This window comes from Elephas maximus, chromosome 5, assembly GCF_024166365.1.
Source record: "Elephas maximus indicus isolate mEleMax1 chromosome 5, mEleMax1 primary haplotype, whole genome shotgun sequence".
NCBI lineage: Eukaryota > Metazoa > Chordata > Mammalia > Proboscidea > Elephantidae > Elephas > Elephas maximus.
Genome location: NC_064823.1, coordinates 24915890 through 24943642, shown reverse-complemented (window position 1 = coordinate 24943642; position 27753 = coordinate 24915890). Strand labels below are relative to the sequence as shown.

Below are 27753 nucleotides of genomic sequence, written 5' to 3'. Positions count from 1 at the left end.
AAAGACTACCGAGTATTTCATAGTAAGAGTGTTCCATAATTTACATTTAAATTGACATTTTTTTCTGGTTTTTCAGTATGCTATATAATGCTGCAGTGAATGTCCTTGGAAAAACTTATTTGTGCCTGAGGAAGTTTTTCTGAGCAATATAGTCCTAGAATTGAAATGATCAAGTCAAAGCATATACACAATTATAGTATTTGATAAATTGTTCTTTCAAAGATTACCAGTTTATTCCCATCAACCGTGAAGAAGCAGTGAAGCAGCACTTTCATTTTTACCCATGATACTTAGCTATTGTTCAAATGTTTAAAAATTGTCATGCAGTACTTACAGAATTGACAAAAAAGAGAGACTGTGGTGGCTGGAGGCTATGACATAGCAGGTGGGAAGGTGGCTTTTCTTGCTCCAGCGTATATCTCTCGGCCCCTCCTTATAACCATATCTTTGCCAACATAGTGTTTGCAGCCTTTTTAATTTTCACTTATGTGATGGTGACAAATGGTGACTGCCCCTAATTACTAGTGACATTAATTATCTTTCTCTGTGAATTGGTTATTTATATATTTTGCTTATTTTCCTATTTGTATTTTTCATATTGACTTGTAGGATGACCTCTATTTTTGAAGGCCCAAGTAAAGATTTGGAATTCTCTCTCTAAAAGTCTGTTGATGCAGGAATTAGATGTTGAATAATATTTTTATTGTGCCAGTGGGAAAGAAGCAAAATAGCTTGAAATACGGTGTTTTAAAAGATTTTACAGATAATCTTTTTTTTGAAAGATATTTCTTAAAATGGTGATAGTGGTGGTGGTAAATTAGGGACTTTGATAAATCTCTGGTTTACGCTGTGATTTTGAGTAAACTCTTGCACATTTTCATGCTTTTCTTTGCCCACCACTAAAATAATAATTGCCATGCTTTCTTTTCTAATGCTGACAGCAGTATCCTGTGGGTTTCAGGAAGAATAAAGGTGAATCTTGAAAATACTGAGAAAACATTCCTTGCAGCATGTAGAACAGTCTTACTTTCGTATATAATATCATTTAAAATGATACAGTACTTGAACACAGTGGCTGTGTTCAAGGCACTGTCATTGGAATTATGGATACAAAGATAAGAAAATATCCCTATTGATGAGACGGTAATCTGTCAAGGGAGAAGGGCAAGCTATCAGGTACCTATAGTATATATTGTATGATATATCATATTGATTATATTATGCAAATTATAATACATGAATTATATATTGTTGTTGTTGTGTGCCATTGAGTTGATTCTGACTCATATCAACCCTATAACACAGAATAGAACTGCTCCAGGGGGCTTCCGAATTTAAAGTAAAAAAAAAAAAAAAAAAACTTTTGGTGTTTTTTTTTTATGGGAGCAGATTGCAAGGTCTTTTCTCCTGTGGAGCCACTGGTGGGTTCTAACCACTGACCTTTTTGTTAGCAACTGAGTGCTTAACCATTGTACCACCAGGGCTCCTTAAATATATAATACATTATGTAGTTTTATATTATATTAGAAATAACAGAACAAGCGGTAAATAGAGATATTCGTGAAATGCTGTGGGGACTGCTGAAAAAAGATAGCATGCAGGATAGTGACTTCTAAAGAGAGGAGACAGATTCCTTCAAGGTCAGCTCAGAAAATTAACATTGGTATATTATTGCCATCTAATCCTCAGGTTCATTTTAAGTTTAGCCAATCATGTCTCAATAATGCCCTTTATAGCAAAATGATGTGGTCCAGAATCATATGTTATATTTGGTTGTCATTTCTCTTTAGTCTCCTTCAATTTGCAACCTGACAGTTTTGAAAATTAAAAGCTAGTTATTTTGAAGAAGTTTCCTCAATTTGAATTTGTCTGATGTTTCCACATGATTAGTTAGATTCAATGTCTTAGGCTGGGTTCTCTAGAAGAGCAAAACCAATGAAGTGTATATATATGTATGTATGTATATATTTAAAGACAGAGAGAGAATTATTTCAAGGAAATGGCTCACGCATTTGTGGAGGCTGGTAAGCCAAATCCATGTGTCAAATGTCAGGCTGGAGGCTTCTCCTGACTCACATGGTTACAGGGGCTGCTGAACCCAAAATCGGCAGGTCAGATGGCACATTGCAGGCTCATGGAGCTGAGGGAGCTGACAGATCTCCAAATCTGCAGGTCACACAGCAGGCTGCTGGCTCACATCCTAAGAACTGGAGGTCAGAGGGTGATGGGTGACATGCAGGAACCAGACAGGATGGGGTTTGCCAGAACATCTTTATATATTGGATGTGGGGCACACCCCCAAGAAAATTCCCCTTTCAACTGATTGGCTGCTCACATCAGAAAACAAAGTGGAGGGTGATTACATAATATCTGCCAAACCGCTGAGAATCATGGCCTCTCCAAGTTGACACATAACCTTAACCATCGTGTTCAGGCTCTTCATCTTTGGCAGAAATATCAAGTGGTGTACAATTTCAATTTATCCTATTCCTTTGATCACTTAACAAACTACCAACATTTTTTCTTAAAGTTATTTTTTTCTCCTTTGTCATTAGTAAGTATTTTGTGGGGTTATTTTGAGGCTATCTGAGTATCTTCTTGCTCAGCAGATTTTCAGTTTATAATTTATATCAGTACGGGCTCCCTGATTCCTATTTTATTCAATGGGCTGTAATCCATTACTGTGATTTATTTTGATGCTTAAATTGTCTCAGATTTTGCCAGTGGGAGCCTCTTCAAGCTGGCTCCAATGTCTTTTGACATATCCCCATCATTTTTTGAGCCCTTCCTTACTTTTTGGAAAACAAGGCTCATCTTCACTTCCTCTGCCCTAGCCATGGCATGTACCATCTCTTCAAGGAGCTTTGGTTCCTCTTAGTAGAGAATGCTTTTAGAAGCAAAGTTCTGGGCATTACTGCTGCTAGGATCTGTGAGTGAACATATACATAGACGTACGTATGTACATTTATAAGTATATTTATTTCTATATCCATTTATATTGAAAACCATACTTCTGTTTCTTATCCGACACCACAGGGTTCTTATTTTCTTTCTATATATATCCTCCCTAAAAGTGAGAAACTTGGCTCCCACTGTTCTTGATATGCTTGTTTACTTGATGAATTCCTCTCTCCTCACATCATGTGTGGACCACCTTCCACATCAATGCCTTTCTTATCTCTGTCTGGCTCCAACACACTTCTTCGGATACCCTCCTGCGTGAAAGTCCTTCTCAGGTTTGATGCCTCCTCTTTCTTGAGTTCTGATATTTTGCCCTGGGCAACCTCCCTGTGCAGATGTTCTCACTCTGCTTAGACTCCTCATTAGGCTGGACTTGATCTTGAGCTGGACGGCTTCTTCTACTCTACTCCCTACCCCCGTTGATTTCCTCCTCCTCACATTCGGGCTGTGACACTCTATTGCTTGGCCTTTCCCCCTCAAAGTACAGCCTCTTCATCTTGCATTGGCAACTGAGTGCTGCTGTTACCACACTAGCCCCCTTGCTATACATGTGTGTGGTTTTGGGTTTTAGCCTCAAGGCGGGAGCCTTTTGAAATGTGTGAAACTAAAAATTCCTGAGTGGGAGCCTCATTTTTGTGTAGATCGAACATTATCTTAGGTGATGTCTGAATTTTCTAAACTTTTGAAAGGTTTGGAAGGGAAGAAGACAAGAAAACAACCGCTTTCTTTTTTACTCTATCATTTGTCCGTGAAGATTATATAGTAGATTCTTACATTGTTTCTCTAGTTGCTCCCCGTTAAGGAATTGGTGGTGTGCCACTTTAGCTGTGTGGCTACGCTTATGACTGCGGTTCAGTCTGGATTCTTTGTGTCTAGCGTTGCTTTGTTTCATTTCTTTCACCCTGGACTGTCCACATTTTACTTCAGGGCCCTTATTAAGTCACAGCCTTTACTTTTATACTCACTCAAACTGTGTAAAATATTGAGCCTTTATCTATTGCGCTGTCTTAAAGGCCTTGTATTAATTTAATATTTTGAAAAATGTTGATTAAAACCGTGTGACACTGCAGTTTTTGTCTTTGCAATCTGAGCCCCCTTTCTATATTCTCTTTAGTTGTGTGTTGCTACAGTGGTGGGTGTAGTGATTTTGGGTGAGGACTCCGTATCCTTTCGGTGGATAGATCACTTCCCCTTGGACTTGACTTGAAGCACACCCCCTTAGTATGTAGGGACGTGAATGGCAGGACACATCTGTTGTTGAACATGCCTAGGAGTCAATACGGTGATCTTTTCATCCTCAGTGGTGTGCTAGCTATGCATCTGTGAAACGGTAAAAATACATAGGAAATAGAAATGCTGTCTTATTTAACCATTGTATAATATGTGTCTATTTAGTTTTATATTATAGGTGTTTTCAAATTATTTTTTCCTTATTAAAAATTTTTTTTTAGCATATAGAATTGAAAAAGGAAGAAGAAGAAAGCTCATGTCTTTACAGCCCTTGGATTTTAAGTTTCTGGAGAGAAAGATGTGTAACCCTAAAGAAAAGACTTGAAAAATATAAGAGCATTTTTTACTCAGTTTCTAAACCATAGGGAAAAAGGGTTGTTGAAAAATGAAAGCATTTTCAAAATTTGCTCTAGCTGTTTTGCCCTGAAGTTTTCATATCAGTATTAATAATAAACCTTTTGTGATTGAGCTCTTTATTATTTTTTAAATGATGTTTAATTTGACTCTATAAATTATACTAAGATTTAAACAACCTAGAGATATGAAACATTGAAATAAGCATGCAACCTCTTGTAGATGGTGTCTGACAATGTTGTCTTATCCAATTTTAAACTTGTTTTGTGATCGCTGAAGAGTTGTGGTGAATAAACAGAAACATATTCAGAAAGCTGACATGTCAGCTGTACTGAATTTCAATTAGAAAGTCGTGCTCACACATTCTTCCTGCTTCAAACGACGCTGTTTTTGTAATTTTCTGTGCACATCATCTATGCTATTTGGTTTTTGGGTTACTGGGTGGTGCAGACAGTTAACACGCTTGGCTACTAACTGAAACGTTAGAAGTTGAAGTCTACCCAGGCCCCTTGGAAGAAAGCCCTGGCGATCTACTTTTAAAAACAGCCACTGAAAATCCTGTGGAGCACAGTTCTGCTGTGACACACATGGGATTTCCGTGAATCAGAATTGACTCAATGGCAACTGATTTTTTAATTAACTGTATGGCTTTCTTTGTGTTGAAGCCTGTCCTGTTTTCTTTTTCTGGTTTGTAACAAGATAATTTTGTTATAGGTAGGTTGGGTTAGTCATAGAATACTGTAATATCACATGGATAATTGTGTCATTTCTTGGAATAAAATAAGAAGTTTTATTCCTCACTTTTTACTCATTCTGGGTATATATCAATATGCATACTCATCCTCCTAATGTGAATATATGTACATTCTTCACCTGTTTGGTCACATTTGATAGTATATTGTGATTTATCCTGAGAATCTGATAGTAGGAGACCTGTCTACTGTCTAAGCACTACACAGGGTGAATCTGAACTAGGAAGATTATTTTCCCATGGGATAATGGGGAATACATAGAGCTGATAGAGGTTATGAGGGATTCATCCAATTTATTATATAAATCTAATGTTATTAAGTGGCAGCTTTCTGGCAAGTTTAGATGACTTCGTCTAATACAGACAGTTGATACTTGGCGTTTGTTGCTGTCGAGTCGGCTCTGACTCGCGGCAGCCTTGTGCATAACAGAACAAACGTTGCCTGGTCCTGTGCCATCCTCATAATCTTTGCTATGTTTGAATCCATTGTTGCAGCTAACGTGTCAGTTCATCTCATTGAGTGATTTTCATGTTTTCGCTGACCCTCTTCTTTACCAAATATCATGTCCTTTTCTAGTGATTGGTCTTTCCTGAAATCGTGTCCAAAATAAGCAAGATGAAATCCCGCCATCCTCGTTCCTAAGGAGCATTCTGGCTGTACTTCCTTCAAGATGGATTAGTACTTATTCTTTTACTGAGATAGATACCTTTGATTAGACTTAAAAATAGTCATGTCCCTCTAATTTTGAGCCAGAGTGTAGTAACTGAAACTGAGTCTGTACACATATTTAGAATGACACCAATATATTAAAAACATGATCCATTGTCATATATGTTAGCTAGAAAAGCAGATTTTTATTTTTGTTTTTATTTTTTGCATTCTCACCACTGAAGGAGAAGAATGTGATTTAATAAACTTTCATGATACCTTTTTTCCCTTACATGATTTCTCTTGCAGTTTGATAAATCATGGTTTCTAAATTTTAATCTTTGAACTCCTTTAGGCCTTTGAATGCTGCTCTGAAGAAACGTCAGTAATGGAACAAAGGAAGAATGAAAGTTTTGTCCCTAGTATCACTCAATTAGAAAATTTTCTTACAGAACACAATTCCAATGTTGTTTGGCTCCTCATTGGTAAGTAGAATCCATTTTCTTGTCCTTTATTGTTTTTTATGGGTGGGTTAGCAACTGCTAAGTTTTAAGCAGTGGTTAAGTGAAGCTGGGGTGCTTACTGTACTATTTAGTTGTTCATTGGAAAGAAGGTTTTAATCTGTTCTCTGTGAAGATTTGCTCTGGACATTGCTCTGGATGCTCTTTACTTTGTCCTGGGTTGTCTTGCCTGACTTGGGGGAGGCAGGAGGAGACTGAAGACCTTGCACTTAGCTTTTCTTTTCCATTTCAGGTTTGTTCTCTCCAGTCCCCCTGCAACACGTGCATAAACACCTTTTTTTGTTGTTTTATTATAAAAGTAATACATCCTCAGAATTAATATTTTTATAGTAAAAGAAAATAATCCACCCAAAATATAGCTAATTAATCTTGTAATCTCTTTACTCCTTTTTCACTTTGTAGTGGGCTCTGCTATTAATTATTTTTATATAACACTCCAGAAGTTATCTAGCCATTACAAATTATACAAAGTAGTGTATAATGAAATGGTGGGGAGAAAGAGAGGGCAAAAAGGAGGAAGGAGGGGAGGGATAGAGGGAAGATGAGCGAATGAATGAATGAGAGAGAAATACAAAAATAATACCAGGAAAGGAAGCGGTTATTATAGGCTGTCATTGCTCTCCTGGGAAACGGTATTTGATTTGAATTTTGAGATGGGATTTGGAAAGAGAGAGAGGAAAATAGGAAGGGTAAAGTGAGGACAGAGAAGAAAGGCGGGATAATATTATTTATTGAGCATCTTCTGTGTGCCAGGTACCACAGGCATTTTATATATGTTGTCTCCCTCAGAGCAACCTAAAGAACCACATGAATGTTGGGGAATTGAGACCCATGGAGATTAAATAACTAGTATGGGTTATATCTGTTCAGCATCATAGCCACACGCAAGCCTCCAGTGACAGATGAGTGGAGGTTGTGCATAGGGTACATTGGCCGGGAATTGAACCTGGGTTTCTTGCGTGAAGCGAGAATTCTACCACTGAATTACCAATGCCCAATCTCAGACAGACTAGGAAGAAAAGCCTGGAAATCTACTTCTGAAGATCAGTCAATGAAAACTTCATGGATCACAACAGTCCTGTGTGCAACTGATCATGGGGATGGTGCAGGACCAGACAGTATTTTGTTCTGTTGTATATGGAGTTGCCATGACTTGGGGGCTGTCGTGACATCAGCAAATGACAACAACATGGTTTGCACAGCTAGGCTTTCTGAGTTCATGTTCCTGCTTCTTTCATGACACCACAGGTTGTGGGCTGGAGAATAGGGACAAGTGTGAAGTGTATATAGAAGAAATTATAATGCTTCATGGTTTTTAGGTAGAATTGGGTTACCATTTCAACTTTGAGTTCTGTATTTTCTATTTGACTAAAGTAAACTACTGTAAATTATCATTATTGAAAGCCAAAAAATGTGAAATTAAATGGGAAACACTGGTATAAAAGAGCGCTTCATAAAAGCACCAATGAAGATTTCTTTTCCTTAAGAGCAGGATTCTTCCTTATTACCCATCTGTTACCACCTAGACTTTTCCTGACTTTCTGTTCCACACAATAATTCCTTTCTTAAACAACAACAGCAAAAACAGAAAAAACACTGAGTAATTGTTTATTCTGCTTTACTAGTGGCCTTTTTTTATGATATTGAAAGAGGGGTGCCTCGTTCAATGAGAAGGCCACAATTCTTAGGTAGTTTAATACTGGAAGTTTTCTTTCTTGGCAAATGCCTGTTGCCTCTTTGAAAGGTCCACAATAACCTGCTGTTGACACAGTGACTTAGAGTTAAACTTCAAACAAAATGACTTTACTCTTAAAATATAATGCCCTCTCATCAAAATAACTTTTCAAAAGATTTGTTCTAGAAATAATTTTTATGCACAAACACATGGTACTTGCTACGTTAAAGCTATTACTATTGATCTGAACTACCTTGAGAAATGTTGTATTTTATTTTGTCTCTCAGCGACTTTGTTTTTATCTTACATAATTAAAAAAAAAAAACTTACAGAACCTAATGTGATGTTGCTGCACATTACTTTGTCCTAATTAAGAAAATAATTATACATTTAGAAAGGATAAGTAAAATTTTTATGAAAACAATGTTTTCTTGTATTTTGCTTTTTGTGTACCCATGAGCTAGATTTTCTTTTGGAATATTATAAATTCTATAAACAACTGGAAACTTCTCATGAGGAAATGACCAAATTTAGAATATCATTTAAAATATCTGTATAAGGTGGCCTATGTTTAATTTAGGCCACCTTATATAGATATTTTGCTGTAATTGATAATGACCTACTTTTAAAGAATGCTACTGAATGCGTTAAAATAAATGATATTCTAAATTTGGTCATTTCCTCATGAGAAGTTTCCAGTCGTTTATAGAATTTATAATATTCCAAAAGAAAATCTAGCTCATGGGTACACAAAAAGCAAAATACAAGAAAACATTGTTTTCATAAAAATTTTACTTATCCTTTTTAAATGTAAAATTATTTTCTTAATTAGGACAAAGTAATGTGAAGCAACTTAACTTGTGTAACCTTTCAGCAACATCACATTAGGTTCTGTAAGTTTTTTTTTAATTATGTAATATAGATAAAAGTCGCTGAGAGACAAAATACAACATTTCTCAAGGTAGTTCAGATCAATAGTCATAGCTTTAACGTAGCAAGTACCATGTGTTTGTGCATAAAAATTATTTCTAGAACAAATCTTTTGAAAAGTTATTTTGATGAGAGGCCATTATATTTTAAGAGTAAAGTCATTTTGTTTGAAGTTTGACTCTAAATCACTGTGTCAACAGCAGGTTATTATGGACCTTTCAAAGAGGCAACAGGCATTTGCCAAGAAAGAAAACTTCTAGTATTAAACTACCTAAGAATTGTGGCCTTCTCATTGAACGAGGCACCCCCCTTTCGATACTATAAGGCCACTAGTAAAACAGAATACTGGGGGAGTAAAACAGAGTAAACAATTACTCAGGTGGCCTATGTTTAATTTGGAAACCCTGATGGTGTAGTGGTTAAGTGCTACAGCTGCTAACCAAGAGGTTGGCAGTTCAAATCCGCCAGGCGCTCCTTGGAAGGTCTACGGGGGCAGTTCTGCTCTGTCCTATAGGGTCGCTATGAGTCGTAATCAGCTTGACGGCAGTGGGTTTGGTTTGTTTTTTTGTATGTTTAATTTAGGAATGTCTTTTTTTTAGTTACACTAAAATTTCCATTTTTTTTTAAATTAGTTTTTCAAAGCAGAGACTGCAGTGGCTGGTATAAAAAAATGACTTTGATTTAAAAAATCATTAGTTTTCTTTCTTTTTAATGGCTGTAGGGAATGAGCTTGGGTGGTATGAGTTTTGGGGCCAATAAAGGTGAATATTTTTCAGAATATTTAGAAATATGGGCATTTTACCCTAAGAGCGTCTGTGTTCGGTAACTAAAACAGTTGAAGTGTAGAAAAGGGAACAGAAGAAAAGGAAAACAGATGTACCTGAAGCACTGCTTTAATTGATCTGACAGCTTTTCTGGCTCATGACTGAAGAGAAGAGGAAGCTGGATAAAGTAGAATCACTCTAAACATGTTAAGTTACATGAGAATAGACTTAACATGGATGTAAGCCAACATTTTTGAATGTGATAAATTCTCTTTTACTAACAAAATTTTGTTAAGATATTAAGATAATGTAAATAAAGCATGTATTGAGAATCTGTTGGGTTTTTTTTTTTTTTCCCGACAGCTACCATTTTGTCCTGTGGATGGATTATTTATCTCACCTATTATAACTCTCGGAATGTTGGTCTTATTTTAACATTGGTTCTTAACAGATTGTACAAACATGGCTATATCCATATTGGTAAGTAAAACTGAGATTTTTTCCTCCTTTAATCTTGAGATTTATATTATAAATTTTATTTTATGAACTGATCGTAGTTTTAGAAATTCACCTTTGTGTCATGCAGGTTAAACTAGTCTCACTGGGGTTTTTCTCATGTATGAGTCGAGACGAACTATCACTTGGTTATGTCCCCCATTCTTACAGTGTTTCTAAAGGAATTGTTAACTTTTTTTCTTTTTTGCTTATAAGAGATGCTCATTTAAAGAATTTGAAAATTCGGATATATATAATATATAGAAATAGAAATTTCTTAAGGTTCCATCACCAAAAAAAATTTGAATGCTTTATATAGTTTCTGCTCCTTTTTAAGTAACTCATATTTAAAAAAACTCATAATTGTGTGGTTATAATCTGGTTATACATGTATTTCAGTTTTTAGCCTGATATACTAATAATTAATTTTACTTCATGGGTATGTAGTTATTTGATTTCTGGTTACCTATGAGCTGGAAGTTTCCTGGTAGATAGGAGGGTGTCTTAGGAAGCTATGTGCTTTGGAGAGCCCTAAACCATTGGGAAAAGCAGGGAGTGGTTTCAGTGGATAGAACTATTATCACTTTCCATGTAATAGAGTACCTCTTCCAAAACCAAACCAAACCCACTGCCGTCAAGTCAATTCCAACTCATAGTGACCCTATAGGACAGAGTAGAACTGCCCCCTAGAGTTTGCAAGGAGCGCCTGGCGGATTAGAACTGCCGACTTCTTGTTTAGCAGCCATAGCACTTAACCACTATGCCACCAGGGTTTCCGAGTACCTCTTAGTGGACATAAATAAAATTTATGTCGAACATAGGCAGTCTCCTCTAATTTGAGGGTATAGCTGCTTTCTGTAGTCACCTAAATCAACAGAAGGAAATGGTAAGTTCACTGCATTGGGTTTATTTAATGGGTATGCATAATTAAGGGAATCATCCATACAAAGGAGTGACGGAAAACTAATATCCTCCTGTGGTTATCTAGCAACTCATTCCAATAGTGATGATAATTACCTCATTTGTTTTTACATTTGAAGAAAGAATGAGAGGAAATTAGTAAAGCTGTAAGGATACCAGGAAGGGAGAGGAGAGAGAACTTTTAATTATTGAATGAATTGAATAGTAAAATTCTTTTAAACTCTAAGGACTCTACTATCAAAACCTTTACATTAATTGCTATTGTTTTCTTCTACAACAGGGTCCTTTTCTTTCTCTGTTCTTTCTGGAAAAGTCATGGTTCGTGAAATCTATTACATTACTGAAGACATGTCTATTAGGTAATAAAATAAAAAAGAAGAGCCCATTTAATAAAACACAAACTAGAACTATTATAAAAATATATGTTTATGATAAACTTTATATGATTTGCTTCTTCAAACAAGACTATAAATTAAAAGTTATCTTTTTATTAAATAATATCTGGTGAATCGATGTTTTAAAGTGTTGTTATCAAAGGATTAATTTAGCTAAGGTTTAGACTAGTAGAAAGTTTATTGAATAGCAGCTTGTGAAAATGAATAATGATCTCATTAAATTCCTAGATGGAAAACCCAACCATTTAATTACCTATTTGTGTTGTAGAATTCATAGTGGTCATTTGTTATATAAAAGAAGAGTAAGAGTTGTTAATAGCTTTCATCCATTAACTCCTTATTAGAGATAATAAGAATTTATAATTGTTTAACATCTGTTAACAAGTCTTAATTTTACTCTAACAAGGAAACATGCATTTGAATATAATACGAAATGATAACTAACAACATGTTTGAAGCCTTGACACTATAAGCCTTGAACCAAAAGCCTGCTGTTTTGTTTATGATTTTCTTAAAATTTGTAACTTAGAATATGAAATTTTTGAATTAATTGAGAAGTGCTAGGGTTTGGCAACACCTATACCTAATTTAATATGTTAGGAATCAACTTCTATGCAAGTCTAAATTATTTAAAAAATAACAGTAAAAGCTAAAAATTAAGGGACTGTAGTCCATTCTTTTTAGGGCATAAAGTGCTACGTGATTTACAGAAGTGAAGGAATAACTTTACAAGTTTCCTTTTAATGTGCTAACATCCTCCTTTCAGGATTTGGCTTATCATTTACATAATTTTTATACCGCTTAAAAGTATTATTTAAAAAAGAAAAAGCTTCTCTGATAAATGTCCTGTTAAATGTAACCTGGCATTAAATTTTACCTGATTAGAGTAATCTAATTTAGAGCTATACAAATCCTCTTTTTCATTTTCAGCTTGATGATTATGAAACATTATAATTTGTATTTCTTAGTTTTTAAAAAGATGTGTGTATATTTAGTACACCAGTGTCCTATTGATTATTTTCTGCATTTCCTTATTCATTATCAATTAGTTGCCTTTTGTAATGACTAATTAAGAAATAAATTGTTAATTTAAGTTCTTTTGTAATTTACCTTGCTTAGAATTCAAGATGGATTTATCATTTTTCGATGGTGGAAAATGTATAACCCAAAGCAGAAACAACATGGTGAGTTTTTATTTTTTCATGTGTTAAAGATGTCCAGTCATATTAACAGAATTTTCAGTTGTGGATATTGAAATGTTTTGCATTTTTTATAGATGAAAATATTTTTAAAAGCTCCGAAGTTTACAAAAGCTCTGAGGTTTATCACCATTGTGCTCAAAATCCTTCAGCAGTTTTTATATTGCCTGGTTAAGTTCAGAATCTTTAGCCTGTTGCTTATTTAAGGTTTCCCTCAATGTGACCCCTGCTTACATTTTGAGCCTTAAACCAGTTGCCATCAAGTCTTTTCCAACTCATATGGAGTCCATGTGTGTCATTCTAGAATCGCATTCCATAGGATTTTCAGTGGCTGAGTTTTTAGAAGTAGAACACCAGGCCTTTGTTCCAAGGTGCCTCTGGGTGGATTAAAACTGTCAGCCTTTAAGTGAGCAACCAAGCATGTTAACCGTTTGCACCACCCAGGGACTTCGTATTTCCAGCCTTATTGCCCGTCATGTCTTTAGTCCTAACCCATACTCTGCTTAGGCTGACACCGCTAACACTCTAATGTTTCCACTAATACACCTTATACTCGTCGCTCTCTGTACCTTTATTTATACTTCTGCCTGACACTGCTACTAATTCTTATTTATCTGCTGTGATAAAGATGAACAAAAAAGAGCAAATATAGGCTGTAGGCTTTGTTCTGGATCTATTTTTCTCACCGTAGAAAGATCTGTGGACTCTGGGCTTGCCTAGAAAGCTTAGCATTTCACGACCTTTTAAGTGCTTCTGTTTTGGCCCCTAACCCTCCTAACTTTCACTAATGGCTTTAAGGGTAAATAGACCCCTCCACCTTGACTTAGCTATCAGGATCGTCTGTGTTTCTGGTACCCCAGGTTAAAATTCTGAAATGGTGGTTAGGTTCGATATAATGTTGGAACTTACCAATGAAACATTTTTTATTGTGGATTAATCTAGGAATCTTGCCATCCTTTATAACTTTGTTTTTATGGGAAAATAGATTCAAAGTTCTAAAAGCTTTTAAATGTCTCATAAATTTGAGCCAGTCTAAATTACTTTACATTTAACCATTATTTATTCTTCTTACTATCACTCCCCTGCCCTCGCATAGTTTTGCTCCTCCCTTACTCTTCCTTGAAGAGGCTGGAATGAATGAGTTAGAATTTGGCATCTGCAGAATTAACAATATCATAATGATTAGAAATTAGAATAATGGGAAGATTTCAAGTCTGGAAGAAGTTTTTTTTAACAATTGGAGTTGCTCATTTGATAAGTTTGAACAGAGGTTGAGTGACTTCATGTGACACAGTATTCTCTGGGATTTTAAAATAGGCCCTTTGCAGTCAGTCTCTTGCCTGTGAGTTTAGAATATCAGTTGTTAAAGCAGCACTTTTACTTCTTTTCTCCAATAATTGTTACAAGTATTTTCACAGGAACAATTCGTTCTTTAGATAGTCAACATGTTAGTGGATTGGGAATCTTAAGTTTTAAGTTTCCATAAAATATGAATAAAGTCAAAATTTTGACTCACTTTCCTACATTATGTTAAATTTTGTGGAGAAAATGTTGCATAGTTATTTTTTGTCTCTTTTTTTTACTGTAATCCTCATGTTGTTTTTATGTGCCATCAAGTTGGTTCTGACTCATAGTGACCCTATGTACAATACAATGAAACACTGCCCAGTACTGTACTACTGTGACAATGTCATTGAGGGTCTTCCTCTTTTTCGCTGACTCTCTTCTTTATCAAGCATGATGTCCTTCTCCAGGGACTCGTCACTCTTGATAACATGTCCAAGGTACGTGAGATGAAGTCTCGCCATCCTCACTTCTAAGGAGCGTTCTAGCTATACTTCTTCCAAGCCAGATTTGTTCGTTCTTCTGGATGTCCATGGTATATTCAGTATTCTTTGCCAACACGTAATTCAGATGCATCAGTTCTTCTGTAGACTTCCTTATTCATTGTCCAGCTTTCACCTGAATATGAGGTGATTGAAAATATCATGGCTTGGGTTAGGAGCACTTTAGTCCTCAAGGTGATATCTTTGCTTTTAAATACTTTCAAGAGGTCTTTTGCTGCAGATTTGCCTCAATGCAATAGGTCATTTGATTTCTTGACTGTTGCATCCATGGATGCTGATTGTGGATCCAAGTAAAATGACAACTTCAGTATTTTTTCTGTTTATTATGGTGTTGCTTATTGGTCTAGTTTGTTGAGGTATAATCCATACTGAAGACTGTAGTCTGATCTTTATCAGTAAGTGCCTCTTCGTTATATAAAGAGCATTCTTCTTCATATAGTCCAGCTTTTGGGATTATTTGCTCAGCATACAGATTGAAATAAGTATGCTGAGTGAAAGGATACAACCATGACACACGCCTTTCCTGATTTTAAACCATGCAGTACCCCTTCCTTGTGTTTAAACAACTGCCTCTTGGTGTATGTACAGGTTCTATACGAGCACAATTAAGTGTTCTGGAATTCTCATTCTTCACAGTGTTATCCATAATTTGTCATGATCCACACAGGTGAATCCCTTTGCATAGTCAATAAAACACAGGTAAACATCTTTCAGGCATTCTCTGCTTTCAGCCAAGATTTGTCCGACATCAGCAGTGATATCCCTTGTTCCACGTCCTCTTCTGAATCTGGCTTGAATTTCTGGCAATTCCCTGTTGATGTTACTGCGATAATAGCAAAAATTTACTTGCGTGTGGTATTAATGATATCATTTGGTAATTCCCACAGTATGTTGGATCACATTGCTTTGGAATGGGCATATATATGAATCTCTTCCAGTCAGTTGGCCAGGTAACTGTCCATGTATATAGTTGCCATTTATGTTGTTGAAAAAAGATATTTCCAGTGAATAAGTCATTGTTTTTACAAAATCTGTCATGTGATTTTTGGCATAGTTTCTATCACCAGGGCCATATTTTTCAACTACTGATCCTTCTTTGTTTCTGACTTTTGTATTTCAATCATCAGTAATTATCAATGCATCTTGATTGCATATTTGATCAATTTCAGACTGCAGAAGTTGCTGAAAATCTTCAGTTTCTTCATCTTTGGCATTAGTGGTTGGTGCATAAATTTGAATAATCCTTACGGTGGTATTTAAGTAAAGATATATGCTTAAGACTTAAGAGATGGCCTGAGCTTGTTCCTAAGGGTCAAGTCCTCTTTAGTCCCAGCTTTTGACACATTCATTTAACTTTGAACAGGCCAAGTATTTCTGCCTCTGATTTAATTTTGAAGTCTGTCTAGCTTTTCCCTTAGAAATAGATTTACTTTAGCAGTGTATTTTTTGCCACATCATGCTTCTGTTAATCTTGGAGCCTACTCACGAGATGATTTGTTCTTTTGACTTAGTAATCTTTTTTCCCATGTTTAGTTAATATCCATGTGGGAGAGCTAGGTTTTGATTCCCAGACAGTGGACCTCATGCCCAGCCACCACCTGTTGGTGGAGCCTTGTGTATTGCTATGATGCTGAACAGGTTTTAGCAGAGCTTCAGGACTAAAACAGACTAGGAAGAAAACCTGGTGATCTACTTCTGAAAATCAGTCAGTGAAAACCCTGTGGATCACAATAGTCTGATCTGCAACTGATCATGGGATGGCAGTGTTCAGTTATGCATGTGGTTGCCATGAGTTGGGGGCCAGCTCAACAGACAGCTAACAACAGCGATAACATATTATTAGCAAGATTACAGTGGTGCTGAAATTAAAATTCTCTTTGTTTATGTAGCTGGTTTATAATTTTAAAAAATATACCTTTTTATGTTTATATTAGAAATTTTATTTCAAATTATTTTCATTATTTTAGGATGTTCATGTATACGTATTTATATGTGTGGACATTTAATGAACATGACTCCATTGAGTTGAAATACAGCTACCTTATGATTAAATGTGATACTTTGGACATAGTAACATCATAGCACTTTTTTAGCTAAAAGGGAACTTTCTTAGAGATCATCTAGCCCAGTAGTTTTCAAGTGAAGCCTTAATCAGAAACACCATCAATAGAACAGATAAAGCTGTAAGGGGATGGTGGATTATGAAGTACGAGTGAAGCTCATTTGACCCAACACTCCGTACTGCTTACCCCTCTTGTTCGTGGATTTAAAGGAAGACAGTTTGGAAACAACTAATCTTCTCAAAATCTCTCATCAATTTGGAAACAACTAATATTCTCAAAATCCCCTATTTTTCAGATGAAGAAACAAATTCATGTGACTGTAACTGGTAAAGCCAGGACAAAAACCTAAGATTGCTAACTTCTAGTTCAGCACTCTGTATTGTAAGATAGCCTTGTCAGATATGACCCAAGTTAAAAAACAAGAACAAAACAAAACAAACTATTGCTATTAAGTCTAATTCTGACCCACGATTACCCTATGTGCTACAGAGTAGAACTGCTGTATAAGATTTTCTTGGCTATAATCTTTGTGGAAGCAGATTGCCAAGCCTTTCTTCTGTGGTGCCACTGGATGGGCTCGAACTGCCATCCTTTGTTTACAAGTGCAAACTATTTGTGCCATCCAGGTCTCAACTAGGACTTTGGAAATTCTTATACATAAACACTGATTATAGCTTATGGGAAGAATGGAAGCATTTGCAGTATCCAGAGGCAGTTGCAAAATTTAAAGTTAAGCCTAATGTGATTGCCTACTTTGGAATTTTCTTAGACATGAGGATTACAAACTTAAATTGCATATAGCTTTACAATTACAGGTAGCCCCTTAACGACATAGTTGAGTTACGATGAACCTCAATTACGTCCATCTTTTTTTTTTTTTTTGGTACACTTTATTGTTAGTAATACGTGCTACATTCAGTGTTTCAGCGTGTAATTTCTTGATGTCATCATATCTGTAAGCTTATCTGTAATGTTTCCAACCCCCAGAGACAAAGATCAGATTTATAATGATACTGTGGTAAAAGGCAATACTAATGAAAACTTAATTAAAAAAAAAAAAAGAGGTATTCAGCTTATGTCAGAATCGACTTATGATGGAGTTGTGGGAATAAAACCCTGTCCTAAGTCGGGGACTACCTGTATTATCTTAAATGGATTTCTCTTTACCAAAATATATGGAAGAGTTCGAGAGTTGATAGACCCCCACTTACAATGGTGTATAAAATAATAAAATTCCTAGGAATAAATTTAACCAGAGGGGTGAATGACTTATACATTGAAAACTAAAATGTTGCTGAAACAAATTAAAGAAGACCTAAATAAATGGAAAGACATACCTTGTTCGTGAATTGGAAGACTCAGTATCATTAAGATGTCGATACTACCCAAAGTGGTCCACAAAGTCAGTGCAATTCTTACCAAAATTCCAGCAGCCTTTTTTTTTTTTTTTGCGGAAATGGAAAAGCCAGTCCTCAAATACGTAAGGAATTGCAAGGGGTCCTGAATAGTCAAAATAATCTTGAAAAAGAGCATAGTAGGAAGACTCACATTTCCTGATTTTAAAACATACTATAAAATTACAGTTATGGAAACAGTGTAGTACTAGTACAAGGATAGACAAACAGACCAGCAGAATAGAATTGAGAGTTCAGAAATAAAGTCATACTTCTATGGACAATTGATTTTCACCAAGACTCCCAGTTCCACTCATTGGGGGAAAGAACAGTCTCTTCAATAAGTGGTGCTGGGACAGCTAGATCTCCACGTGCAAAAAAATGGAGTTGGACCCGTACCTCACACCATATATGAAAATCAACTAAAAATGGATCAATGACCCTAATATAAGACTTAAAACCATAAAATTTTTAGAAGAAAACAAGGGTAAAGTTTAAAGACCTGGTGTTTGACAATGGATTCTTCGATATGACACCAAAAGCATGAGCAACAAAAGAAAAGATAGATGAATTGGACTTCATCAAAATTGAAAACTTTCGTCCATCAAAGAACTTCATCTGGAAAGTGAAAAGACAACCTACAGAATGGGATAAAATTGTTGGGAACCATATATTTGATAAGTGTTTAATATCCAGAATATATAAAGAACTACAACTCAACAATAAAAAGACAACCCAATAAAAAATGGACAAAGGATTTGAGCAGACGTTTTCCAGAGAAGATATACTGGTATCCAATAAGCACATGAAATGATGCTCGACAACATTAGTCATCAGGGAAATGCAAATCAAAACCATAAAGAAACATCACTTCACATCCACTAAGATGGCTATTACCAGAAAAATGAAAAATAACAAGTGTTGGCAACAATGTGGAGAAATTGGAACCCTTATGCATTTTTGATGGTAATGTAAAATGATGCAGTTTGGCTGTTCCTCAAAATGTTAACCATAGAATTATCAGATGACACAGCAATTCTACTTAGAGGTATATGCCCAAAAGGCATCAAAGCAGAGGCTGAAATAGAGGCTGAAATAGATACATATACACCCTTGTTCGTTGCAGCATTATTCACAATAGCTAAAGGTGGAAACAACCAAAATGCCTGTCAACAAATGAGTGGATAAACAAAATGTGGTATATAAATACAATGGATTATTACTCAGTGATAATGAGAAATGAAGTTCTGATACATGCTATGACCTGGATGAACCTTGAAAACATTATGCTAAGGACAGATGTTTTGTGATCCCACTTGTGTAAAATATCTAGAATAGGCAAATACATAGAGACAAAAGTTTATTACTGGTTACCAGGGGCTATAGGGAAGGGAGACTGGAAGTTATAGCTGAAGGGGCACTGAGTTTTTGTTTGGGGTGATGAAAAACTTTTGGAAATGGTTAGCGGTGATGGTAGCATAACATGCTGAGTATAATTAAATGTCACTAAATTATACATTTAAAAATGGTTAAAATCATTAAAAAATTTTTTTTTTATTTGTTATATGTATCTTACTACAATTAAAATACAAACAGAACAACTTACCCAAGTTCTTTGTGAAACAAATAACATTGAATAAAATATTTACCTTTTATTTAACAGGTATTTTTCATTTACTTTATTAATCCTTGTGTTAAATCGAGGTAAGGGATTATGAAACAAGAAGGAGGAAATGGGTGCTACCCAAGCCTATTTTGCGTAGTAGATGCATATAAATAACCATAAATAAAGGAGAGAGAGAGAGCATATGGTGTGGGTTGAGGAAAAATACTGAGAACTGTCTTCAAAATTGCTAACTTTGGTGCGGATGACTTGGTGTGATCCCAGCATGCTCATATTTTGATGATTAGAGTTCTGCCCGTCTGTCAGGAGGCAGAATGGTAGATGGAGGGCTGTTGTAAAAGTGCCATGTCTTGATCTGCATGCTTGGTGATGATGGTTAGTAGGTGTATATCTGGCATAGGTGGAGTGGACAGAGAGTAGCTCAGATGGAATAACTGGTTTGACCAATGGCACTCAAGTTGGAAAACATGGGTGTATTTAGGACTTAGCAAATAATTAAGTTTGGTTGTAAATATAATGTTAAGGTGTAATAGGGGGTGTTTTGGAGGCTGTATTATACAGGATCTCGACTCTCTGAAGCCAGAATCATTAAAGGTTTTTGGGCAGGGGAGTAACATAAACTTAGCTCATTTCAAAGGACATAGCAAAATGGAATCACTACCTTATATTCATGTACTCCAAGTTAATATAAATAGCTCACGTTGGTCCTCCTGTGAGTGGGTCTCCCCGTCATTTCTTTTCAGTGTCTTGAATTCATTTTGTCACTCTTTTAGTATTAGCATATTTCTATGTGTTTCTGCTCCCTCTCTGTAATTGTCCATAATATAAAACAAATATCATAATTTTTGGATATTTTGTGTTCTTCTTAAAAACATTTAAATTAAATTGTTTTATCTTAGCTGTCCTTTTATTTTGTGTGTACCATTGGTTTTCACTAGAAAAGAAGACTCCTCATCTGCATGTTACAGAGATGTTAGAAGAAATTGATGGGGTTAATAGTTACCACTTTTCCAATTACTAATTATTTGCTCATAGTTTTACCTGCATTGTAACATATAAATCTCTGTAGTGCTCAAGAGGCCCCCAGTTTTGGAGAATGGCCAGAGAAGTTGCTTTTAAAGGCAATACTGTGTTAAAGAGGACACCTTTAACAACACGTCCACAGTCGTACCCTCCAAAGATGAAGACACAGTTCCAAGTAGCAGTGCAGGAGTAAGCAGCTCAGTTAGTCTACGTACATTAGTAATCTAAGCGTGATTCACAGACAGAACTTAGAATGTAGAACATAGAGGAGTCAGAGCTGTAAGCTCAATTTTTAGACAGTTTTGTCGTTAGTTGCTGTGGAGTTGGCCACTGACTCATGGCAACCTAGTGTACAACAGAATGAAATGCTGCCTGGTCATATATTGGATGATATTCTGTTGTGATCCATAGGGTTTTCAAAGACGAACTTTTAGAAGTAGATTATCAGGACTTTCTAGTCTGCCTTAGTCTGGAAGTTCCACTGAAACCTGTCCACCTGGGTGATCCTGCTGGTATTTGAAAAATTTATGGCATAGCTTCTAGCTCGTAACAACATGCGAGCCACTATAGTTTGACATACAGACGGGCAGTGGTTTTAGACAGTAGACTTCTAAATTATACACACTAGTAAGACATTCTTTCTTGTTGATGAAGAGCAGATCCATGTTCTTTGACAGCTAAGCAAGGCAGAAAGTAGAGGTGGTTGACATTTCTTGTTGGAAAATTTAGAAGCGTAACTAGGGCATGTACCTAAATACATAGATGGCCCTCTAGCCCTCCAAGAAGCTGGACTCAGCGTTCCTCTGTGGGTAGAACCAAAGTTTTCATTAGAAACTTTTAGAATTGCTCTATTAGAGAAAAAGAGGGATATTCCGGAGCCCAAATTCTATGCCATAGAGCTTGGCTGGGAGGAGATTTAGATTTTTCAGTTGTTCGGTGTTTAGTGTAACCCTATAAAAAGTAAGAATACCTCATTTGTTTACCATAGAATTTTGCTGTAAAATTATTCCCTAGGTTGTGAAATCAGTGATCTGCTATAGACGGTTCTTGGCTAAAGGCCAGTCAGTTGAGAACATCTGTCAAAAATCTTTATTTTGTTTTTAAGATAGTTGATTTTAAGATATTCTTTTAGAAAATAGAGGACCAGTTGCTTCTTAATACGTGATGACATATTCAGATCTGAATAAGTAGGCATGCATCTTCTTATCTAGAAGAAATTTTTACATTTTTAAAGAAGTGGAAGGATGATAATAAACATGTCCCTTTCTGTTATTTTGTCCCTTGGAAGTTTTAGCCTAATTTATTCTAGTGCTTTTTAAATTCGTAGCAACTAAATCTTATTTATTTGTTAAATTGGTACCCTGAGCAGTTTTTAAAAGATCAGTGGACTATTTTTGGCTTTGTATGAAGTATCGATTCTAAGTATTACAAGGCCTCTGCAGCCTTTCTGCACTTTACCTTTTTTTTTTTTTTTGGCTACAAATAGCATGTGGCCCAATTACATAAGTGCCTTTTTCCTAATTTCCCTTTGGAAAACAAGGCTTCTCAATTAGCTCTTTGCTCAGGAGGCCTGAGCTGCTCTACAACATTCATTTACTACCCGTCCCCCTCAATAAATTAACTGCTTGTTAAGTCAAGAGTTTTTATGTCTTTAGCTTATGTCCCTTGGGTATTTTATTAACAGAATTTTTGGGGGAGCCCATTTATGTGAACACTACCAGGTTAGATGATTTGGAGATTTACGGAGTCTGGGAGAAAAAAAGATTTCTGCCTTCAAGTGTAGAGCAGTCTTAATGTAGAGATAAGATATAAAAGACCAGTTGACTGTATTTTTCTTAAATTATATATAAAGTTTTCACTTTGACTTCCAGCACCATCAGAATGAATGAAACCATAAAAACTCCTTACTAAATTCCCTGGAGAAGTAAATGTCAGTGTTAACGGTATTTAACGATTTCAAATACAGGCAGTCTGCGAGTTACAAACGAGATCTGTTCCTAATCTGCCGTTAAGTCAAATTTATAAGTCGGTGACAGGTGCATGTGGTTCTTCTTAACCTTACGCTGGTGCAAGAAAAGGCTGGAAGCTTCTGCGGGGATTTAAAAGATGCATGTGCAGCAAGTGAACGTGGTTGTGATGAAGAATTTGTTGTGAGTAGGGGTTGGTTCCCTCCTTCAAAAGTGAGGGCAAATTTACATAACATTAAAGGGCAAGTGCAAGTTGTTCCTAAGTTAAATGTTCTTAACCTGGGTACTGCCTGTGTTGCATTTAAGCTTTGAATAGTAATCATTTTGTTTTAATAAAATACAAGGAAGTAACTAGAATCTTTTGATAAATTTGTTTTCAGGAATTGTAATATTAATTTTTGCTTTGAAACAGTCATTACATCCATTAATATAACTGATAGACAGTTTTCTTTTATGGGGAAGAACCAATATTTCAGGGAACAATCATTGCATTCATTAATATAATTGATAGACAATTTTGTTTTATGGTGAAGAACCACCAGTATTTCAGACACCAGAGTTCCAGTGTACTTCTTGCTAGTTTTATAAACTTGGGCTCCATCTGCTAGGATTGTTGTGAGAATTAAATAAGATGATGTGAGTAGAGTACCTCAAACAGTACCTGGAACATAGAAAGTGTTCAGTAGAGGAGAGCTACTTTTATTATTATTAGTATTGTATTGCATTATGAAATAAGTGAATTCAGTGTAAATTGAAGTGAATGTGTAATTTATATGACTGGTAAGAATTTGTCCTGCAAGGAGAAGGGAATTAGTATTTATTGCATGCAACAATCCTGTAAGGTAGGTAGGGATATTCCCATTTTATAGAAGAGGAAAATGAGGCTTAGAGTGGTTAAGGTACTTACTGTAGGTTACAACATTACTAACTGATGTTACAGGGATCCAATCCCGTATCCTTTCTACTGTTTATTTACCTCTTTTCTCTAGCTTCTGGAGAATCCAGTGTAGGATTCCCAACTTTTTTTTTTTCTTTAAAGAAGCTTTGTTGGGTTGGAAAGGTGGGGTGTCTGTATGTGGAAGTGTCTGCCTTAGGGAAAGGTGCTTATACAGACAGGGGTGTTTGTCTGTCTGTATGAGGATATGTCCCCATCCATCTGGGAGGGTGCCCCTATCTCTGTGTGGGGTTCTTTGGCATGTGTGCTCTATGTATGTAATTATCCACGTGAGGGTGATACAGTGAGCGTGCTCATATTCGTATGCAGATACCTGCGTGTGTGGTGCTGTGAGAGTATGTGCATGTGTGTGCTTGTCTTTGTGAATGGCTCTGTGTTTGTGTATATGAGTGTACCCCTGTGTGCACGGCCCTGTGTGTGTGTGCACACCCCTCCACATTGCCTGTCTCTACGTGTGTGCCCATCTCTGCATGTGTACTTTTCCCAATGCCTCTGTCTCTTTGGTTGTGATGTTAGGCATGAACCTTTCTCTGTGCATCTATGTGTGCTGGGGAGGCTAGGAAGAGGGCTTAAAGACCCTGGGTAGAAGCCCTGAAGGAAATACAGGCCATGTAAACCTAGAGATCACCCAGGACCTGATTTACTATTTAATCATAGAGCTCCCTGACTTGAATATTATTATTATTATTTTAATTTTATTGTGTTTTTGGTGAAAGTTTACAGGACATATTAGTTTCTCATTCAAAAATTTATGCACAAATTGTTTCGTGACATTGTTTGCAATCCCTGCAATATGTCAGCACCCTCCCCATTTCCCTTTCCACCCTGGGTCCTCCATGTCTATTCATCTGGTTTTCCTGCCCTTCCTGCCTTCTTGTCTTCGCTTTTGGGCCGGTGTTGCCCATTTGGTCTCATATGCTTGATTGAACTAAGAAGCACATTCCTCACGTGTGTTATTATTTGTTTTATAGGCCTGTCAAATCTTTGGCTGAAAGGTGGGATTTGGGAGTGGCTTCAGTTCTGAGTTAGCAGGGTGTCCGGGGACCATAATCTCAGGGGTTCCTCCAGTCTCTGTCAGACCAGTAAGTCTGGTCTTTCTTTATGAATCTGAATTTTGTTCTACATTTTTCTCCTGCTCTGTCTGGAACTGCCTGTTGTGATCCCTGTCAGAGCAATTGGTGGTGGTACTGGGCACCATCCAGTTCTGGGCTCAGGCCGGTGGAAGCGGTGGTTCAAGTGGTCCATTATTCCTTTGGACTAATATTTTTCTTGTGTCTTTATTTATTTTCGAAATATCAGTTACAATGTGTTTTTTGTTTATTTAGACAAAATTTGTATTTATGTGAAGTGTTTGACATTCCATGTGTCTTTTTGCTAATAACATGAGAAAACATTATTAATTTTGGTGTGATTTGGTACCTTACTAAAGAGTATATATGTCATATTTAAATCACAGCTTAAGCTACTGAACTGGAAGTTAATAAAGTCTCTCCACCTATTGTTTAAAATTAAACTATCTAACTGATCATATGTGATTTTAATTTGTTTTGACTGGATAGAGATAAAAATGGATGGAGGTTAAAAGATGTATCAGAAAATGGTATGATTCAGATAATATGGTACCTTTCTTCAGACCCTTTGGTTGACATGTGATGTGTATTATTTTGCTCTATTTGGTAGCAGTTGTACTGTTTTAGATTTTTTTTTTTTGGAAGAAAGAAACATCCCATTCATCACCTTATGTGTGGATTCATTAATTACTATTACTACTTATACTTAATATAATTATGTCTTTTATTTGATAAGACTATTATTTGTAGTCTACAGTTTATAAACCTTTGTTTTAGTATTGTGTAGTTTTTAAAAGCAAATTTTATGTGTTTATGAAAAATCCTGGTTTCTGTGATGCAGAAGCTCAATAATGTGATGTTTAAATGCATAATACTTTGAGCATTTTACTGTGTGTTTTAATATAAATTCACAGCTTTAGGGTAAAATTTTACTTTTATTCTGTAAATGGCATTTTACTCTTCTTACCATCTTTAAATTTGTTACACAACCAGAATATAGGAATTCAGGTTGTTTTTAGAATGGTAAATTAAAATACCACAGTAACATCAACTTTTTAATTTCTTTTGTCAGTATTTTATATTTGTTTTAATATGCTTCTGTATATCATGGAGCCATGGTGGTGCAGTGGTTTAGAGCTTGGCTGCTAACCAAAAGGTCAGTAGTTCAAATCCACCAGCCACTCCTTGGAAACCCTGTGGGTCAGTTCTACTCTGTCGTGTAGGGTTGCTATGAATTGGAATCAACTTGACAGCAATGGGTTTTTCTTTATATTATAAAATTCTGTTTTAAAATAAACAAATCTGAATTACTTCAGCTGTGGGTATTAACACTGTGAAAAAAAAAATTGACTAAAAGCCTTTTTTTTTTTTTGTAATTGATGTCTATAGATCCAAAGGCAGAAACCAGATTATACATAACAGTCAATGACTTTGAATTTCATGTCTACAATCGTTCTGATCTTTATGGACGCCTTCAAGAATTGTTTGGTTTAGAACCAACAATAATTCCACCCAAGAAAGAAGATGATAAAAGTGGAAGAACAAGAGCCCAGTCCAAAATTGAAAGGTTTGGTGTTAACACTTTTTTATATTTAAACATTTGTCCTATCAGAATATTACTGACTCTTTTCACCTAAACATATAATAAATTTTTTTCATAGGTTAACTAAAACTTTTAGTTAAATAAATAAATATGTAATTCTTTTAAAAACTCAAATAGCACACTATTATATAATGTAAAGTTATATTCTGTTCTACTCACCAGTCCTACTTGACTCCTCACTGATAACTATTGCTATTAATTTTTTTTTTTTTTAATTTTGGATGCATACATATATACACACACATAGATGAATAAAGAACCTATGCAAATACATGATTTTGTTTTATGTGTTTTTAAAAATCGTATATAGGTTCCTGCAGTGTGTATAGTTCTGTAATTTACTTTTTATGCAGAAATATGTCTTTAAGATCTTTGTGTATTTGCATAAGTAGCTCTACCTCATTAAAAAAAAATTATTCTGTAGTAGAGACCTGCCAACTTTGATCCATGGGTCAAATCCAGCCCACTTACCTATTTTGTGAAGTTTTATTGGAACATAGCCACACCCATGTGTTTACATATTGGCTGTGGCTGCTTTTGTGGCGCAGTGACAGAGTTGGTCCATAAAGCCTAAAATATTGAATATCTAAACCTTTACAGCTTTCTGACCCCTGGTATATAATAAATGAGAGAACTGAAGATAATTGTTAATTGAGATATAGTGCTAGTGTTCAGCACGTGACCCCAGGGAGGTAAGAATAGTATGGACAAGGATGATACTGGTAGAAATGGAGAGGAAGTGAGAAGTATAAGAGATACTATGAAGGGAGATGAGCTTAGTGATAGATTATCTTGTAGTGGTGGAGGTAGAGGGAGGAAGAATAAACAAAAAAATAACAGTAAGCTTGGAGTCTTTGTAATAGAAAAAAAAATACATAAAACAAAACTCGTGGGAATGTCAGAGAAAGTCTGTAGGGCCAACTCTTTTGAAGATAAAGATAAGGAGTTGAGTTTTTGAGTTTGGAGTGAATTCGGAATGAACGAAATATACCTAAGTGAAGGTATTCTACTGTCAGGTAAAGATGTGAAGCTATCAGGAGAAGAGTGGTCAGAATTTTAGATGTAGACCTGTTTATCTTGTTTGTATCTTCGTAAAGTTATAATACTGGACGCACACATTTTACTCTTAGAACTTAATATTGTGGCATAGAATTTTGACATGTTTTGTAGTGTTAATAACCACATTCTTAGTAATTGGATAACATCAAATGATTTTACTGAAGTTTAACCATTCTAACCTTGATGACTATATTTTACTCTTAGAAATGATGCTTATGGCATAGATATTGTTGACAGGGCAAGAGGCAGAGAAGGGCAGATAAAAAGGTAAAAGAATGACTATCACAAAAACCAAGAAAGAAG

At 35.7% G+C, this 27753-nt stretch overlaps 1 protein-coding gene across 7 annotated transcripts in view; it reads left to right on the top strand.

Annotated features, from left to right (window-relative positions):
- BLTP1 (bridge-like lipid transfer protein family member 1) overlaps nucleotides 1-27753 on the top strand; it is a 237041-nt gene that overhangs the window by 25686 nt on the left and 183602 nt on the right. For all 7 annotated transcript variants that reach the window (XM_049885390.1, XM_049885394.1, XM_049885395.1 and 4 more), the window contains exons 3-7: nucleotides 6301-6430; nucleotides 10199-10315; nucleotides 11532-11610; nucleotides 12766-12830; nucleotides 26178-26355. In XM_049885390.1, coding sequence (XP_049741347.1) covers nucleotides 6334-6430; nucleotides 10199-10315; nucleotides 11532-11610; nucleotides 12766-12830; nucleotides 26178-26355 — 536 coding nt within the window. In that variant the 5' untranslated portion in view covers nucleotides 6301-6333. The remainder of the gene's footprint in view (nucleotides 1-6300; nucleotides 6431-10198; nucleotides 10316-11531; nucleotides 11611-12765; nucleotides 12831-26177; nucleotides 26356-27753) is intronic.